The sequence below is a fragment of the Canis aureus genome, chromosome 16 (genome assembly GCF_053574225.1).
Source record: "Canis aureus isolate CA01 chromosome 16, VMU_Caureus_v.1.0, whole genome shotgun sequence".
Classification (NCBI taxonomy): Eukaryota; Metazoa; Chordata; class Mammalia; order Carnivora; family Canidae; genus Canis; species Canis aureus.
The window spans coordinates 35,163,432-35,183,248 of NC_135626.1; the positions used below are offsets into that span (position 1 = coordinate 35,163,432).

The 19,817-nt window shown below is 56.2% G+C and overlaps 2 protein-coding genes across 2 annotated transcripts in view; one reads left to right on the forward strand and one right to left on the reverse strand.

Annotated features, from left to right (window-relative positions):
- The window catches only part of PDK2 (pyruvate dehydrogenase kinase 2), a 116,281-nt gene that overhangs the window by 90,558 nt on the left and 5,906 nt on the right, over positions 1-19,817 (reverse strand). The window lies entirely within an intron of this gene.
- Positions 2,588-7,831, forward strand: DLX3 (distal-less homeobox 3). The gene is made up of 3 exons (XM_077852801.1): positions 2,588-3,118; positions 4,201-4,391; positions 5,969-7,831. Exons 1-3 carry the CDS (start codon positions 2,794-2,796, stop codon positions 6,314-6,316), a joined length of 864 nt encoding a protein of 287 aa, XP_077708927.1. The 5' UTR covers positions 2,588-2,793; the 3' UTR covers positions 6,317-7,831.

The window sequence follows — 19,817 nt, forward strand, 5'->3', positions numbered from 1 at the left end:
ATGATTCAGTCTCTCTCCAGTACTAGAGAATCTCAGTTATTCATTCAACAAACATCTATTGAGCACTGAGGTTTTGTGTGTCAGGACCTGCTCTAGGTATCTGGAAGGTAGTAGTGAACTGCCAGAAGCAGTCCCTGGCGTCTTGGAGCACACGGTGCAATGGAGGACCAGATGCTAATCTCACTTTACCCAACAATTGTTGAATCACTAACTTAAGTCTTTAGCGCACTGTTTTGTCCATTTCTTTCAGACTTTCAGAGCAGAATGGAACACAGAAACTATGCTAATATAATCCCACCAGCACCACCACTCTTTCAGGATTCCAGACTCACTCACTGCTCACTTACTGAACTCAGGAGTTGGGGTGGGGGCAAGGAGAGAAAGGACCGACGCTTCTGTGAGGACCTCACGAGGAAGGCAGACTGGCTGGCTCCTGCCATCTCTGGATCACCTGGGCCTCCTTGCCTCGGTTGTGAATGAATGAATGAATGAATGAGCCCCTGAGAAGGGGCTTGCCACACGCCCTCCCTTTTCTGTGGGGAGCTGGGGTCTCCAAAACAGGTCCTGCCTGCCTCCCCCGCTCCTATCCTGGGAGGGGAGCCGGCCGGGCCAGTGCCCTCGCTGCCCCCAGCGCCTCGGGCTTTCTAGGCGCCCTTTTGGCAACAGAACAGAGGGCATCCAGAGCGGGTGGCAACTCGCCCCGCCACGGGCTCGGAGCGGCGCGCGATAGGCGCTGGGGGGACGCGGAGATAGACAGACAGATAGCGCTCCCCTCGCCCGGCCCCCGCCCCCACCTTTCCCACGCCGCGGCCTCCCCGGAGCGGCTCAGACCTGCGGGCCTCCTGCCCCTCGGCGGGGACCGGGGCCCTCTGCCTCCGCCATCTGCGGCCCCCGAAGCCCCGGGAGCCCCTGGCAGCCTGTCCGCGGAGTCTGACTTTGCAAAGGGGCACAGAGCCCCCCGCACACGGGTCTGCCAGGAGGAGGCGTCTACGAACGAAACCCCTCCCCCAGGCTCGGCGGGACTTGGGGGGACTGTAGTGCCCAGAACCGACCACAGGGTGGCGCACTGGCACTGCGCGTCCTGGGTCGCGTTAGCCCCGCCGCGGGGCCGTGGAAGGGGACAGCAGCATTGATTGGGGCCGCCCTGTGTGAAGGCCAGGCGCGGCCAGGGACTGGGATTCGGAGAAGCTCCCCCTCCCCCCGAAGAAAGGCGGAGAGCAGAATTGGGGGTGGGATGCAGAAATGCCGTGGGCGTCGGGGACAACTTGGATGACTTTGCAGGCCAGATAGGACTTAGGAGCTGCCAGCGCGGGAAGGGGAGCCTCTCCAGGGCCTTCTCGGAGGCACAGGACTCAATGGAGCATCATGGTTCTCAGCTGCTGGAGACTGGAAAGGCGCTAAGAGATCCATACACATCTGCATACAACTGCACATTCATGCCGGACACCCCCTCCCATGGGCATCCACTCACACTGCTTCTACTCCCTCCCCACCCCACATGCACGCTCGCGCGCGCACGCACACACACACACACTCCTGCACTCTTGTGCATCTCTGTATACTGTGGAATACGTGAAACTCTTACACCACACACCCCAAGTACACCTGTCCCATATACCTGATCTCTAAAAATGCCTGCCTTCCCTAGTGTTGTCCCCAGTGCACAGAATCTGCCCCCCAAACTTCTGAGGCACACAGAGAGCCAGGCTGTGTCCTACCCAGCCCCATGGGGACCCCAGGTCCCCTGCCTCCTCCAGCAAGCCTGGGCAATCTCTGAAACTGCATCACGGGACAGGTTATGCACCTCTGCCTTCTGCATAAGCCCCTAAATCCACACAACCTGCCCCCCACCCCAGTTAGCCCCCTACCTGTCTCTCCAACAGGACCCTCTCCATCCCATTATGACTTACACAGTCCCAAGGCACTTTTTCGTGATGGGCCCCTTTCTCTGTAAAGACATTCAAGATTACATTTTATGACTGCATTGCTGTAAATATATCAATATCATATACTCAAACATTTCCTTCAACCTAAAATGTCTTTCCCTCCTCTTTCGATTGTAAAAGAAATTATTTTCGCGAGCCCTGCGTCCTTCCCACTCTGGGCACATTAGTCTGCCTGTCATTTGCATAGCGTACACACATACACCACCTTGGACCACCTCCCTCCACAAACACCCAATGGGCAAATTCCCCTGCTTCCCCATCGCACCTGAACCCACCTCCCAGCCGCAGCCAGGGAGACAGACAGACAAATCCTGGGGGCCCGGCAGAGACACCCTCCCCCCACTCCTCCCTTCAGAGACACTGGGGAGTTATCTGGACTGGGGACAGGGGCCGTAGAAGGAACAAGGTGTGTGTGTGTGTGTGTGTGTGTGTGTGTGTGTGTGTGTGTGTGTGTGTTTTGGGTAACAACAAAGAATGGGAGAGCGAGCGGAGAGAAAGAGAGAACGAAAGAGCGCAAGAGCATGTTTTGCCTCGAAGGCAAGACTTGCAGCCAATCAGAGCGCTGGAGCCTCCCTCCGCGACTCCACTATTGAGTCTATAACCGGCTGGCCGGGCGGAGCTGGCAGCATTTGACTGTGGCTTGGGACGCGACGAGAGGCGCGCAGCGACCGCCGCGAGGCCAGCAATGGTCTAGGCGCCCTTGGCCTCCCCTCCCCCGAGACCCTGCGGGCCCTCCCCCCGGCCTCCGGACACACACCCCCGCCTGGTCTCCCGCGCCGCCTCCGCGCTCCTGCCCGCTTCGGTTCGGCGGCCCAGGCCAGCCCCGCGACGCGCGGCGCTCGCCAGGATGAGTGGCTCCTTCGATCGCAAGCTCAGCAGCATCCTCACCGATATCTCCAGCTCGCTGAGCTGCCATGCGGGCTCCAAGGACTCGCCCACCCTGCCCGAGTCCTCTGTCACCGACCTGGGTTACTACAGCGCTCCCCAGCACGACTACTACTCGGGCCAGCCCTACGGCCAGACCGTGAACCCTTACACCTACCACCACCAGTTCAATCTCAACGGGCTTGCGGGCGCGGGCGCTTACTCGCCCAAGTCGGAATATACCTATGGAGCCTCCTACCGGCAATACGGGGCGTACCGGGAGCAGCCGCTGCCCGCCCAGGACCCAGGTGAGGGCTGGGAGGGTTCCCCTGGGGAGAGAAAGGGAGGGATTGAAGCTCAAATCTAGGGAAGCGTCGGAGGGCGGGCTGCTGTCTAAAGTTAGACAAGGTGGGCTAGATGACCCCAGAGGGGACAGAGGACCTTCCAGTCCCCAGGCTGTGTGCGTGGGTCTCGGTGAGGATGGGGCCGGTGAGGATGGGGCCGGCTAGGGGAGGAAGGAGAGGAGGGTGGGGTGTCAGAGGACCTGCGAATCGAGGTGCTTTGGCGGCACGTCAGCTTCTCCATCGGGTTTCCGAGGGCTTGGGGTTCGGCAGCGGCAGCGGGGAACTGGAAGCTCCAGGGACACTCTGGATATGGGCGGAGGAGAGGAGGGGTATGGTGAGGGGGACCTAGTGAGGGAGACACACACACACACACACACACACACACTGAGAAGCAGAGACTGAGAAGTGGAAAAGTGAAAGAAAGAAAGAAAGAAAGAAAGAAAGAAAGAAAGAAAGAAAGAAAGAAAGAAAGAAAGAAAGAAAGAAAGAAAGACCAAAAGAGAAACGTGGAGAGACCAAGTGAGAGAAAGGAATAGAAGAAAGGCCAAGAAGGGAAAAAAAGGAAGGAAAAGGGAGTCTGTACTGGGCTTGCAACTCCTCTGAGAATCTAAGACTATTCCAAAATGAAAAGTTTAAAACCCAGAAAAGGGCAGGCAGGAAGGACGGACGGACGGAGAAAGGGCGAGAGAAGTGACCGCGGGCCGTGCGGGGCGAGCAGGGGTGGCCAGCGGGGGGGCGAGGAGCCCGGGAGGCGTCGGAGCGCAGCCGCGGCCGGCCTCGCCCGGGTGGCCGGCGCCGGGGACGGCGCTCTGGGGGAGCGGGGCGCGGAGCTGCGGGCTGGGGGGCGCGCGTCGTGGGCGGCCGCCGGGGCCGGGGCGGGTCCCGAGGTCCGGCTCCGGCTCGGTAGCCGCGGCAGACCGGCCGGGGCGAGGGCGGTGGAGCGCACAGCCAGGCAGCCCGGCGCGGGTCGGAGGGGGGGTGCCGGGAGGGCGCAGGGGCCGCAGGTCCAGGCTCAGCCGCCCCCCAACCCGGTGCGTTGCCCGCAGTATCCGTGAAGGAGGAGCCGGAAGCCGAGGTGCGCATGGTGAACGGGAAGCCCAAGAAGGTTCGAAAGCCGCGCACCATCTACTCCAGCTATCAGCTGGCCGCCCTGCAGCGCCGCTTCCAGAAGGCCCAGTACCTGGCGCTGCCCGAGCGCGCCGAGCTGGCCGCGCAGCTGGGCCTCACGCAGACACAGGTCAGTGCGGGGGAGGGGGGGCCGCGCGGGACCCGGGGGCTCCCCCGGCGCCGCCGAACTGGCTGGCCTCTGAAATCCCCTGCAGGCCCTTGAAACCCTTGCCTGTGGATGGAAGGCCACCCCTCCCCCATGCCAAGTCTCAACTGCTGTCGGAAGTTTCTGCATTCAAACGTGTACAGGCGTGCGTATTTGTGAACCTGTGCAACTGTGTCTGTCTGCCGCAAGGAGAGGTATCCTCCCCTTACTCCAGACACCCTAGCTCGCACGCTTCTCAGCGTGTTTGTCTCTCACTTCAGAGGAGTCCACATCATGTCTTCCCCCACCCCAGGCCACGCATGTGCGTGTAGAAATGTATATACACGTGTATATGCATGTATATTTGCACACATGCTAATGGGTGTGTGTACCTGTGGGAATGGTGGCATAAGAAGTGTGACCTTTCAAGGGTCATTGTGTTCATAGATGGAGGGACACGTGTGCACAGCTGTGCACACTGGTGAGCACATGTACAAAAATGTATGCTTCTATCAAAACACTGCATTCATGCTCAGCACCCAAATGGTTCACCTGGTCCTCTGCCCCAAGCCAGGAAGGGAGATTTTCCACCAAAGGGGGATAGGAACTCAAAGATGAGCTCCCCTCTCTGCCCCCCAGCCTGTTCCTAAAGCCCCCAGCAGCCTGTCACTGCTCAGGGGTGGAGTGGCTGGTGGATGCCTGGCTCCCTGCAGGTGTTGACAGGCTGGCCTGGGTTGCTGCGTGGGGCCCAGTCCGCTGGGAATCTGGGTCACCCAGTGAGGAGCTGATTCATTGTTTGTACCAGTCATCGGGTGGGAGGAGCAGGAGGAGGGGGAGATACCCCAAGGGAAATTTGGGGAATCATGGCTCACCTGCTCCTAAGTCCCCAGGTCACCCCCATTAGCCAGCCCCAGAGCGCGTCTCCATGCCCTAGTGTGTGAACATGGGTGCCCCCGTTCGTGGGGCATTTATCTGGGTGCATGTGTGTATCTTTATAATCTGGTGTCTGAGTGTGAAGCTGTGAGTGGGTACATTCCTGCACATGGAGATGCTTATGTGGGTGTGTGTTTGTCTCTGTGTATCTGTGCACCTCTGCTTATGGGTTTCTAATGTGACCAAAATACCACAAACTGCCCATCCCCCACCTGGGCTGCCTTTTATTGAGTGCTTACTACATACCAGGCGGTCCTGAGCTCTTTATCTGTCCCAACTTATTTGAGCCTTGTGATGACCCCATCAAGTAAGGGCTGTCAACATCCCCATTTTGCAGATGGGGAAGGCAAGAATCAGAGAGGTTAAGTAGCTTGCCCAAGGTCACAACACACTTAGTACGTGGCAGAGCGGAATGTAGACCCAGGCAGTAGAATGTTCCTAACTGCATTTTATCCCAGATAGAAAAAAAGATGCTGGCCCGGGAGTCAGGACACCTGGGTTTTGCCTGGATCTTGTGTGTAACATGGGGTGCTGGACTTGCCATCTCTTGGCTGGGTCCCCTTGGGGTTTTCACGAAGCATCCTGAGAGGCTAACTAGCTCCCCCTTTTTTCTCCCCCTCCCCATGCAGGTGAAAATTTGGTTCCAGAACCGCCGCTCCAAATTCAAGAAGCTCTACAAGAATGGGGAGGTGCCCCTGGAGCATAGCCCCAATAATAGTGATTCCATGGCCTGCAACTCACCGCCGTCACCTGCCCTCTGGGACACCTCCTCCCACTCCACTCCGGCCCCTGCCCGAAGTCAGCTGCCCCCACCGCTCCCATACAGTGCCTCCCCAAGCTATCTGGACGACCCCACCAACTCCTGGTACCATGCACAGAATCTGAGTGGACCCCACTTACAGCAGCAGCCGCCTCAGCCGGCTGCCCTGCATCACGCCTCCCCTGGGCCCCCGCCCAACCCTGGCGCTGTGTACTGAGCACCCACCTGGCCTGAACCTCCCACGAAGGACCCGGGACCAGGCAGAAGGCGCCTCCGTCCTAGCCGACACTCAGGAATCATCGAGGAGCACAGGGGAAAGGGCACCCCCTTTCCCCCTTCCCTTGCCCCTTTCTCCAGGGACCCAAGAGCTTCCAGATGAAATTTGCATGGACCAAGGATGTCCCCTGAACCTCCCTACCCCTGCCTAGAGACTGGGGTCCCCCTCCAAATGTTGGGGCACTCCAGCTGGGACAGCCGCTCCCCTTCTGCTCCAGGAGCCTGGATTGGCTTTCAGTGGCCCATCACCTTCCAGCTTCTAAAATTTAGTGCTCATTCTGCAGACTGGAGACCTTGGGGACCAAGGAAACTGCAGAGCGTTTGCAGGTTGGCCTGGGCTGGGGCCCCGGGCACCGTGGATCCCGGCACCTGCTAGGCTTGGTCCCTCCTAAGCCACTCGTGGCTCCCCAGGTCCTGAGCATCCCCTCTGCCAAAAAGACATTGGACCTCATGACCAGGACTCAGGGTGGGGATGTCAACCAGACCCCAGCCCGTGCTTCTAGCCCTCATTTCAGATTTGAGGGTTAAACTAAAGAACCCCCCCCCCCCAAGTGAGGGAATCTTTTCATATCTGTGGCTTTAGAGGGAAGAACTCAAGGAGCCATCTCTCTCCTCTCTCCCTCTCTGTCGGGAGAGGGGCGGTGGGTCTCAGGTGCCTTTCCTAAGGACCCATTTCTTCCGTGTACAGGACTTTGCACAACTTTGGTTTTAAAAGCTGTTGAAAACTAGGAAAACAATGGGCATTGTTAACCGATAGGACCAATCTCCCCTGCGTGGGCGCCTCTGCTCTGCCACCCCCAGTCACCTCTTCCTCTCCTCCAGAAAGATGGCAGTTTGGGCGCCAAACCCCAAGTCTCCAAGGAAACATGCCAGGCAAGACAAACCCCCAAACATCCCGTTTCCGGTGACTTTGGAAACAGATTGCTCCCACAGATGGAGAACGGCGGGTGAGGTGCATGGGGCAGAGAGGGGAGGATGACAGCTCCGTGCCTTTAGGGGTGAGGGGGTGGCTGTCTGGAGGGCTAGTAGCACCGCCCCTCCTTGGCCCAGACATCCCCCCGGAGCTAACCTTCCTCCACCCTGATGTGGTCAAACATTGAAGAAAAGGGGGAGGTGGAAGACTAGCTATATATATATATATATAGTATGTATTTTTTTTTTAAGAGCAACAGAGAGAAGCAGCCTCCTCCCTACTGTGGTTTCCTATTTATGTGGTCCTTTCCTCCTGGACATACCTGCCTGTGCGTTGTGAGCAGAGAGAAACAGGGGTGTGGGCTCCGGCTGGATTTGGGTTGGGTGGGAGTGCAGGAGCAAAGAGAGACCTGGTGGATCTCAGAGTCCCACTCCGGGGGGGGGCAGGAACGAAGCCAACTCCCACTCCCTCCCAGGCTTCTCATTTCTGCTTTCTTACTGGACCCATCTTTATATATAACGTTAATAAAAAAGAAGAAAATAACCACTGAGCTCTTTGAACTGGAGGCTGGAGGCAGACAGCTCTCGGGGAGGGCCTGGGAGTTGGGGAAGGTGTTGGATACAGAGAGGCCTTGGAGCCTCCAGGGGCTCCCAGGGGACTCAGAGCCCTGAGGATCCACTACTGGGACTCTGGGCTCAAGGGCCGGGCTGGGCCTGGCCCCTGGTGGCAGGTGCTCCTGACCCTGAGGCTGCCCCCAACTCGGGCAGGTCTGGGTGGGTGGGAGGCTCCCAGCCGTGGCCTCCCTGACTCCACTCTGCTTGGCAGCTTGGCGTTGCCTGCCAGCCAGCTGCCTTCCGCCACTGCTGCCGCCGCGCCGCCACCGCCGCCGCCGCCAGGTCACCTCAGGGCTGCTCTTTGATCTTGGGCTCACACGCAGACATGCTTGCACACGCGTGTAAACCCCCTGCCTCCACGCCCAGGCACTCCCCGGTCCCTCACTCTCTGGTCTGTTCCAGCTTGGGGTAAGGGTGGGGCCTCAGGCAGGGGGAACACCACTGCTCCCACAGCTGGCAGGGACCCCAGCTCAGGCCGGGGATCCAAGCAGGATGATGGAAGCAAACAGATGAAGGGGGTTCTGTGTTTACCTTCTCAGGCTCGGGCCCTGACTCAGAGCCTTCTTGCTACTGCCACCGACCGCCTGGGCCAGCACTGCTCCCACCCTCCCCTTCTAGCTGCTCAACTCCAGGACCGAGTCAGGGAGCCGGCTGTGGTAGAGTGGAGGGAGGCGTGTGAGTGACATATGTTGTCACGGGTGGGGACAGTGTGAATGCGTGCACATGCTGGGGAGCTACCCCTCTCTCTTGTACACATGTACCAAGACACATGGTGACATCTCTTCCTCCTCACACCTCTGTGGACTCCGGCTTGGAGCAAACATGCCATCATCTGTAGGCAGATACACAGACACGAACACACACCTGAGACCCCTTAGCGTCACACAAACGTACAAAGCTGTGACACTCGGAGAGACAGGGCCCCCCAACACACAGGTGCCCAAACACACATTCCCCAAGTCACCCCGGAGTTACACACAGGTTTGTGCACACACACAGACATACAGGAGACAGAGGCAACTTCTCATATTGGAAAAAAGTCTTGGATTGAGAGCAACACCACCCAGCAGCCCAGGTCACCCGGCTCAGCCCGAAACCTCCCTGTGAGGCCCTCAGTTTCCTCATCCGTCAAATGGGGACAACAAGCCTCGCCCTGTTGGCCTCTGGAGCTGTTAGGAGGCATCAAGCAGAATACAAAGTGAGAAGTCAGAAGGAAAAGTCTCTGGGTCTCCCCGAGGACCTCAGTAGACAGCTCTCCAGGGCACCTGGCCCAGGGGTTCTCCGGGCTGGGTTCTAGAACAGTGGGGAGCCCCCACCACCACCTGCCAAGCCCCACTGCACCCCTCTCCCTCTCAGGAGGCCAGCCTTCCCTCCCCCTGGGCCTGAGGGAGGCGGAAGGGAGGAGGGCCTTCCGCCCACGGACTCCGGGCCGGGCTGGCAAGGGTTAAGTGGCAGCTGCCAGGCGGGGCTGTGCTGAGCAGTTTGGTTTGAGGGCTGCGTGCAGGCAGGAGCAGCGAGGCGGCAGCCGGGCAGACTTGCTGGAGACACTGCATTTTATTAGGGCTGGGCTGCCAGCAAAGGGAGGGAGAGGGAAAAAAAGGGCAGAAAGAGAGAGGAAGGAAGGAGGAGGCTGGGCAGGCAGGCGGGCGGGCGGGCTGCTGCGGGATGAAAGGATGTTGTAAGCTCCCTAATTCCTCCCAGCTCATCCTTGCTCTGTCAGGCTGGATTAACTGCCCGGGTGACCTCCCGCGAGGGTCAGCCCCACCCCTGACCTCCCCTTCCTCCTCTCCTCACCTCCAGGCCTCGAAGCTCGCCCTCCCCACCAGCCCTGGGCCAGGGATGCAAAGAAAAGGCTTGTGGGGGGGCACCTGGCAGGGTGCCAGGGTGGGGCTGCTGAGCCCATCTCCTGCCAGGTGCTTCTTGACTACACCCCTTGTGTCCTGACAAGCTTTGGGGAAGAGGGGGAGGCTAGGGCACCCCAGTCTGCCTTGCAGGGGGTGCTGGTCACTGCTCTCCAAACAGCTGACGTTCGCTACAGTCCTGCTTTGGGCCAGGCATTTGGCACGGGACCCTCAGTGGGCGGGGAGGTGGGTGATATAGGACCCATTCTTCAGATGGGGAAATTGAGGCTCAGTGAGGTTCAGTCTCTGTCAAGCTCACATAACTAATATGTGGCCATGCTGGGATTTGCACCCAGCTCTGTCTGGAGAATGGGTGCTCTTAATGGGCTTTCCTGCCGCTCAGATTACTAAGGAGCCCCAGGGCAGAGCGTCAGAGAGCTGGAGCCCAGCCGCTGCCACTCCACCCACCCCAGCCTGACAGCCCTCCTCCCCAGGCTCTTCCCTGGAGGAGACAAGGAGGGGGAGGGGCTGGTCCTAGGAAAAGCTTAATGCTGCCGTCAGGAATGTGTGCACTGGAGTCAGCTGACCTGGACTGAAGCCTGCCTCCACCACTTCAAGGGCTGGGTGATCTTGGACAAGTCACTTTAAACTTCTAAGCCTCAGTTTCCCCATCTGTAATGTAGGGATAATGCCACCTGCCTTATAGGGTTGTTGAGAGGATTAAATAGGATAATGTGAGTAAAATGCTTAACTAGGTACCCAGCACAGGGTGAGTACTGCTCAGTTCATCAGACTTGCTGTTGACGATGGTAATGATGGTGATGATGGTGCTGATGGTGATGATGGTGACGATCGTGGCGGGGGAGAAGGCACTGACTCCTCACCTTGCTTCCTGCCCTCTCCTGCCCTTCCATACCCCCAATTCAAACTCAAGCCGCTGGCTGCCCTAGATCCAGCCATCTCGAAGAGGAGTCAGTGTGCTCCCCAAAAGAGTAAATCAGTCAGTAATCATTGAGCATCTGCTCCATGCCAAGCAGTTCCAGGAGCCAGCACAACTGATGCCCAAAGCCTGAGGAAGGGAGGCACACACCTGTCCTAGGTGCTCTGGGCTAGAAGCGGGGCCAGTCCCAGAGAGGCCCCCAGCCAGGCAGACCCAACACAGTATGGAAGACTGGAGGGGCTGTCAGGGAAAGGGCAGGGGCAGAGGGTGGGAAGGAGTCCCGGGAAGGCGCCTGGAAGAGGTAGCGTTTGAATTATGCCTTGAAAGAAGGATGTCAGCAAGAAGGCAGAGCGGGGCCTGGGAACACTCTCCCTGGAGCATCACCTATGGAATAATTCCCCTTCCAGGACTCAGGGTGGAGAGGAAGGAGGCTCATGGGAGAGCTCCAGGCTGCCTAGAGGGCTGCTGGAGGAAGGGCAGCATGGATCCAGAAGGACCCTAAGTCCTTCTCCGGATGCTGGATGCCAGGCTCAGAGAAGGGCAGAATCTGGCAGTTTCCAGCCCCTCCAATGTGCTGGCAGCTGCCCTGACACTATGAACTCAGAACTCAGGCAAAGGAAGCTACCTGCCCCCCTTCTGGGAGGACACAGCCCCTGCCCTTCCCTGTCCCGAGGCCCTTCCCTTATGAGGCCTGGACAGAGGATCCTAGAGCTCTCACCTCCGTTCAGCCTGCATACACCATTTGCCTCAGCAACACACCATCACCACCACTTACTCTTCAGTCCAGGAGAGGCCCCACACCTCCATGGGCAAGGGGTTCCATGCTCCGAGATAGGACCCAGCCCCTAGGTGAGGGCTCTGGTTGGCTAAGGGAGGCTGCAGGAGTTGCATCAACCAAGCCTGGAGGGCATGGAAGAGGAGGGGAGGGGAGAGGAGGCAGAGGGGAGAAGAGAGAGGGGAGGAGAACCCAGGGGGAGGGGAAGGGGGCGCCTGCAGCCAGCACCCTGGCCTCTGTTTTTCCAGCTTTAATTGCAGCGTTAATCACCTTAATAAGCTGTTTACCAGCCACCCAGCAGCCTGAGACTGAGAGACTTAGCAGCCAGAAAGTGCTTGGAGATGAGTTTCCCCGGCAGCCCCAGGGAAGGGGAGGCAGTGCTGATTGGGGGAACCTGGCGAGGTGGGGGGCGGTGGCTGGGGGCAGAGGGGGCAGGTGGGAGCTGGTGGAGATGGCTGGGGCCAGAGAGTCCAGAAGGCCAGCCTGCAGTTCTTCGAAGAAGAGGCCCAGCCCCTTCCCACAGAAGCCCTGGAGTCAGCTCCTTGGGCCCACCTTCTCTGAAGTCCAGCTCCCAGTCCAGCTCCCTCTTTCTCCTTTGTCTCTCAATAGGCAGGCTGTGCTGGTCATGACCAGCAGGGTGACTTTCCAGATCCCAATCCCCAGTTCTGTGGAGGCATCCGTGCCTCTCCCCGCATCCCCGTTTTCACTGCCTTGTCCCCAGCTCACAGCACCTTGAGAGGATCTGACATGGGGGTACAGGGGGTACAGCAGGGTCCTGGGCATGCTCACCAGGACATGCTCCCCACTCCGATGCCCAGCACAGGCTGCAGGAGCAGGATGTTAAGTGAGCACTGAATAAAGGAGGTGATAGAGCACTTGGGTCCCTCACACAAACCCTCTTGGCTTTGGTTCCTGCTCCCATCAGATGAGGCTGAGCCCCTGTGAGGGGGGAATGATAACTGTCCCTGTCTTTCGGCTCTTGGGGATTCAATGAGACCAGGAGAAGAAAGCCCAACACCCAATCGCTGTTCCTGAGCTACCACAGGAGCTAACAGGGATTGCGCCTTCCCTGCACATCATCTCATCTAATTGTTGGGAAGCAGCCCCGGAGAGAGATGACGTGACCTGCCCAAGGTCACACAGTAAATGAGGGACAGTGCTATGAGTGCCTGTGGGGGCTCCTCTGCCTAGTAGCCGTCCACAGCTGGGCAGGCACTACCAAGTGGGCTCTGGAACCCTGGCCTCCAGACTGCAGATCCGAGAATGTTTTCTGGATGATGAGTGGGTCAGACCTAATGATCTGAACACCCCCCTCCCAGGGTCTGCAATTGCTGTAGTTCACAGGCCTGGTGATTTTGGAGGCTTCTGCTGAGGGTAGGGGGGAAGTGTAAAATTGGCCTGTTGGGCCCCTTGGAGCCCTGAAAAGCTCAGAGGCCCTGGAAGCACTTGGGAAGAGTCTGGAATCTGGTGGCTACTCTGTCCAAGGTTGGCAGTCCAAGAGAGGAGGGGCTCAAGGGTGCAAGGGGGACCAGAATAAGCACCCTAGGAGGAGACAGACTGGGGAGGGGGCCAAGAGGGGGCGGAGCCCTGAGGCTCAAACTTCTTGGTTGTCTCCTGGGGCGAAATGGAGCAGGATTGGAAATGTCTGCTGAGTAAGCAGGACATGGAGACTCCACACCCTGGAAGATTAGCTGGTACGGGGGAGGGGGCGTCCCCCCACCCCAGGCAGTCCAACTTGAACCTGGCAAAAGGAGGCAGTGTGCCCTTCCCTGTGCACTGAGACTGCCTGGCCACGTCATGCACCGCGTGTGGCACTGTCCCACACCCATCCCTGGGGCCAGACAGGCCTGCCCTGAGCTCTGGGATCACTCATGGGGGAGGTGGGGGAGAGAGAGACATACCCTCAGCTAAGGGAGGGTAGGGAGGAAGCTGAGGAAAACAGGAGGCCAGAGACAGTAGAGTCTGGCTGGTAAGGAAATAGACCAAGAGAAAATTGCTTCTAAGCACAGACTCAGATCCTCGAAAGATCTAGGCAGGGAGGATGCTGAGAATACCTACTGTGCACCAACCCTTTGCCAGGAGCTTTCATGGGTATTGTCTCATTTGATCTTCTTGACTGCGTGGAAAAGTTAGTGTACTTTTTGTTCCATTTCACAAGTAAGATCATTGGGGCTCAGAGAGTTTCAGTAGCTTCCCCTAAAGTCACTCAATGAATTTGAAGCAGGGTCCAGCCTTCTGATTCCCTGATCCATGGGCCTCTTACCATCCTCAAGGCCTCCAATAGTGAGGTGGAGAGGAGTATAGAGGGGGTCAGGCTCAACCTTTCCCCTTGTTATCAGACTGGCTTTGTGCCCTTAGGGACACTGGGATTGTCATTCCGTAGACTAGGACACACAGGTCCAAACAGGCACATGTATGCGCACTCCTGAGCTCAAACCCTGGTTTTGACACTTACTAGCTGTGTAACCTCAGGTAAGTCACCTGCCCTCTGAGCCTCCCTTTCCTTTATCTATAAAATGGAGCTAATCATACCTATCTTACAGGGCTGCTGAGGAAATGCGATTATACATATAAAGGGCTTAGCACATAGCATGGCACTGTGATGGGAGCTCAACAAACTATATTATTAGTTTTCAATGAAAGCAGCCTGTGTACATGTAGGACACTCCTCACTTGGCCTAGAGAGTTCTAGGCACCCTCAGTGGGCCCAAAGTTGACCCTTCCTCCTCTGAGTGGGGCAGAGCTCTCATACTGGGAATTCCTCCTTTTTTTTTTTTTTTTTAAGATTCTATTTATTTATTCATGAGAGACACAGAGAGAGAGCCAGAGACATAGGCAGAGGGAGAAGTAGGCTCCCTGTAGGGAGCCCAATGAGGGACTCGATTCTAGGGCCCCAGGATCATGCCCTGGGCCAAAAGCAGACACTCAACCACTGAGCCACTCAGGTGCCCCAGAATTCCTCCTTCTACTGGGAAATTGCTTTCTCCATTCTGATCTAAGTCTGTCATGCCTCATATATAATGGAAGGACAGCCACCGAGGACAGAGCCATGTGTTGGTCTTTAGTGCCAACAGAAGAGAAGAGGGCAGAGGTTAATATTTTTCAGTTAGGAATCAGCTGCTCTCCACACCTATATACTTACAGTACTGTATTATTTTGTATTTACATTATAACAGGAGAATTTTCCCTTATTAATTGTGAGAGAACAGCTACTGATGTCTTTTTTTTAAAAAAAGATTTTATTTATTTATTCATGAGAGACACACACAGAGAGAGGCAGAGACATAGGCAGAGGGAGAAGCAGGCTTCCCACATGGAGCCTGATGTGGGACTCGATCCAGCATCCCGGGATCAGGCCCTGGGCCAAAGGCAGACGCCCAACTGCTGAGCCACCCAGGTGTCCCAGCTACTGATGTCTTATATATATCTTATATCCAGTCACTCTACCAAATTTTCTTTTTTTTCTTAAGATTTTATTTATTTATTCATGAGAGACACAGAGAAAGAGAGAGGCGGAGACACAGGCAGAGGAAGAAGCAGGCTCCCTGTGGGGAGCTGGACTCAATCCCAGGACTCCAGGATAATGACCTGAGCCAAAGGCAGAGGCTCACCCACTGAGCCACTCAGGCACCCCTCTACCAAAATTTTCTTAATTCTGATTTTTTCTTCCCCTAGTCTCTTGAGTTTTCTAGGTGTACAATCAAATATCAGTAAAAAAGGAATGGTTTGACCTCTGCTTCTTAACTTAGTAGAAGGAATTCCAGAATAATAGGAGGGGTAGGCTTTCATGAATGCAGAAGTCAGGGGCCCCATGTGCCTCTGCATTAGCTCTGAGCCAAGCACCTGCTGGATGGTCTCACCTCTTCAGGTACCTGCTGTCCGGGGAACACAGTCAGATACCCTCATCCTGTAGTCAGTCTCCTGTACAACTTCCTTCCCTCTTCTCAAAGCAGCTTTGATGCAGCCCACCACTCGTGTTGCTGGGTTTCTGGGGAAGACAACCAGACTAGAGTTCTGCTCACAGGTCGAGAGCAACAGAGGAGCAGGGGTGCTTGGGCAAGATCTCTTATGGACGGAGAAAGTGTTTCTTGCTTGGTGGTCAGTGATAGTGATGATAATTAACCTTTGCTGAATCCTTACTCTATCCTAGTACCATTTGTGTTTTCATTCATATAGTCCCCACCGCAACTCTGTGAAGACCGTGCTATCATTATCTTAATTTTCCAGTTGAAGAAGGTGAGGTACAGAGAGGTTAGGAAACTTGACCCAAGTTCAGAGTTGGATTTGAACTCAGGCATTGCTTCTTTATTATGTTATATTCCTGGAGATAGAACTGTCCTCTTCACCATTATGTGGTAAGCTGGTAATCAGGGGAGAATTTAGGTGGGTGGGGGAAGAGGGATACTTTGGGCACCAAATTTGTATGGCCAAGGTGAAGAGATAAGTCAGCGTATCCCCTGGCATACTTGGTATATTTCACAACGTACCAAGAAGACACTCTCTGTCTCCATGACCTTCTGAGATATTTTGATCATTATCCCCACCCCATCAGTGAGGAAATGAAGACCCGGGAAGGTAAAGTGACTGGCCCAAGGCCTTTGAGCTATATGTCTGCATTCCAGAGACTCCAAGAAGTCTCCCCAGAGGAGACAGATTTTATTTTTCAAGGAGCCAGGAGGAATAATTCTTATTGCACAGATGGGCCTGCCAAGGGGCTGGGAGTGGGAGGGATCCAAAGCCAGGGATGAGTCCTAGGGCAGACTCAGGCTTCAGAAAAGGAGGCAAGAGGACTTGAGGAGGTCACAATTGGTGGATCCAGCTGATCCCCCTGGGCTTGGGGAATGTGACAGGAGCCCAGCAGAGGCATGTCAGGAGCCTCCTGCAGTCTGGCTTCCCTCAGGATCTGTTGGAGCAAAGAATTCCTGGTGGCTCCAGGGCTGGGAGGAGGAGTTTGCAGCAGGCCCCAGCTTGCAGAGACAGAGAAAGCAACCGCTGAGTTCAGCCCTAGAGCAGTGGACTAGTGGCACAGCAGTCAGCATGGTGGGCAGTGGGAAGCATGGGACCTGGACAGGCATTACATGCCCTCATCTATAGTCAGACCTCAGTCCAACCCCATACACTGAGGCCCTCCACCTCAAAAGAGGGTTAGGAGAGGGGTGGTCAGGCAGAGGAAGGAACCATGGAGTGGGGGAGCCCCCAGTCTGAGAGGGTAGGACAGTGCCCTGTTCTCTGGCAACCCAGTCTGAGGGAGGAGTCCCAAGGGGTCAGGCAAAACAGGACAGGGAAGGTGATGATGGGAGTGGGCTTCTAAGCTGAGGGGATTCCTGAGCAGAGGGGGAAAGAATGATGCTCCCCAAAGTGCCTCATGATCTCAACTGAATAATTTGATGCCATGCTCCTGGCCTCATGATTCGGCCTGTATGTTCTTCGTTAGCTTGAAGTGGGGAGGATAAGAGTGGGGGCCACAGGCCAGAGTGGAATTCCTCATGCTAGCCAAAGGGTCTTTCTTCCATCTGACCTGAAATTCAACTGAACTCTAAAGGGGGATGGCTCAGATGTGGCTGAGAGGAATATATTCCACATATATTCCATAGAGAGTGGCACCCTCCCCTGGAAATGAAGTCATCTCTCCATTTTTGGGGCCAGAGAAGCTGAAGGCCTGGCACTGTGAGGCGTTGAATCAGAATCCTTGATGTTTGGAGGAAGCCTGGGGCCAACTCCTTTCCCTTCCCGGGCTGGCCAGACATGTCCCCCCAGGATGCCAATGGGGTTGAGTACCTTAGAGTCATCAAGCTATGGGGTTGGCAAGAAATGCTGAATGCGTCTATTCTGATGAGGGAAGCAAAGCCCTGTACCCAGGAGCCTCCAGTCTGATGGGAGACAGGCTCTGCCTTACAAAGCTCCAGACTGGCGCGGAAAGCGGCGGTGGACACATTTCAACCACTATACACATGCGCACACATGCACACACACACACAGGATTTGGCAAGAGAAATTATCTGGGCTTTGAGAGGGTAGGTCACTTGCCCAAGGTCACAGCAAGCAGGGACAGAACAGCACTTCCCTCATCACCCTGTGATCACCCTTCCTCCCTGGGGACTCACTCTCCCAAGTGGGCGGCATCTGGTGGGGATATATCAGAGAGGATGTCTTTGGGCTCCCGGGCCTTGGCTGGAGTTGATGGCCATGTCTGGGAGCCGTGGATGTGCCAGGAAGGGCTAGTGAAGGGGCTCTCGCTAGAGCTCAGGGAAGGAGGGAGCCAAGGCTTCAGGGAACAAAGAAAATAAAGTCATAATAAAATTACTGGGTTTCTGTGGCCATTCAGTCTCCCTCCCCAACTGCTCACCAGGGAAATACTCCCTCGAAATAGGAGACAGAGAGCTAGGAAAACAGGCCAGAATGAGAGGAGAGTGGGAGGAGAGAGAGACAGAGAGAGAGAGAGAGAGAGAGAGAGCAAGCTGTCCCCACTCCACACACACTCACACCCCAGGAAGCTAGTCTGTGTGTTTCTGCGTATGTTTCTGTTTCTGCATGTGCTTAATATGTTTAAGCCCCCAGGCCTCTCCTCAGCTCACCCTGTGTGTCATACTTCTCGCTGTGAATTTGTCACCTGTGAGCGTCCGTGTCCAGATATGACCACAGCAAGGCCTGGTGCACATGCACTCGTGCATGTCTCTGTGCAGATCTGCCAACTACCCATGTGCAACGGTATGTCTGCCCACCTGTGCGTGCACCTTCTTCAGTGGAAATAGGTGTGCACTGGTGAAGTCCCCGTACTGGGGGTCCCCACATCTGCTGTCTCTGTGCATGGTCTCGGGCTTTTGCATTTTGAGAATGGGGATAGAAGGGTCTTTAATCTCCCCTGAACCCATCTGAGCTGGCCAGGAAAGAGGGAAGTGGAAGGCTTGGAGAGGCCATGACTTTTTGAACTCTAGGCCTTTTCATCTTGGAGAAGAAGAGACAGTGGTCACCCTGGGGGTGGGGGGTGGGACTCAATGGCTCCCCCAGGGTCCAACAGCCAGGCTTCTCAGAGAAGGGATGGGGCAGGGGCTGGAGTAGAGAGAAACTGGAGCTGGAGGCCCTCCTCTTACCCCTCCTTGGGATGAGAGAAGCAAGGAAAGATAGGACAGAGAAGGGGAGGCGGGAAAGAGAAAGACTTTGGGGGGTCAGAGAATTTTTCTTTTCCGCTATTAACTGCTAAAACATTTCTCACTTCCTGGAATAGGGGCTTCAGGTAAGAGGGGGACCCTAGTCCCTTGAAAACCAGTTGTCTGTGGGCAGGGTTCAGAGGGGTCTTTGCAGAGGCCTGAAGCCCCCCTCTTCCCCTCTGTCTCAGCTCCCTGCTCCTCCCTTCCACCTCTAGTCCCTCCACCCCATCCCCTTCCTAGGCCATAGGAGTCCTGGCAAGGAAAGGGTTATCCAGGTGAATGGGGTGGGAAGCACCTGCAGGATGCTTTTCTGAAGGAAGAGGCATCCATGGCCCTGAGGACAGAAAACTGAGAGGAGATTTGCCACCACAACAATGGAAAGAATTGAGCTGAGACTCTAGGAGAACTAGCAAGCATCTGATGGGGGAGGAGGGAGAGTGGGTACATCATCACCTCCTGGGAAGCAAGAAGTCAGTGTGGCCTCCTCTGGCCTTTCCCCTCTCTACCCACATCCCTTACACTTTCTGCGGAAGTCCTGCATCTCCAAGACCCCGTCTACACAGGCTGTAGCCACCCAGATAACATTCCATTGACTCTGGATCCAATCCCAGAGGCAAGTTCAGGCATCCAAACTCAAATGAGGTTTGGAGCTGAGTAATCAGCTGCTCGGGCTCTGCGGACATTTTGTCGGGAAGGACCGGCTCCCCACCCCCACCTTGCACAGCAGATTTGGGGCTGGGGGAGGGTTGGTCTGTCACTCCCCTGTCTTCCCAGCCCCCTCCCACCACTGCCTTCTCCCACTTCCCACCTGCAAGTAATTTGGCCAATGGGAGGGCAGTTAAGATTGCAGTGTGGAATCCCTCTAGATCTGTGTGTGTTTGGTGGGGAGGGGCTCCCTCCTTCCCCCCCAGACCCCCGTGCACCCTTTTCCTCTTCACGGCAGCAAATTACTTGTAATTATCTCACATTGAAAACCTTCAGGAGCTGCTCCCAAAATTGCTTTAATTGAATTAATTGAATCTCATTTTGTTGGGGGAGAGGATGGGGGGCTGTCTTAAAATAGCATATGGGGTGAGGGGAGGGAAGCCCCAAGTCAGCTTTTCCCGTGGTTGAGACCCTTGTAGGTGAGAGAGTGTGCTCTGGCTTCCCTATTCCCATCCTCTGGTCTCTGCGGATTCTAGACGCCTTTCTGCACTTAGGACCTCGCCTGT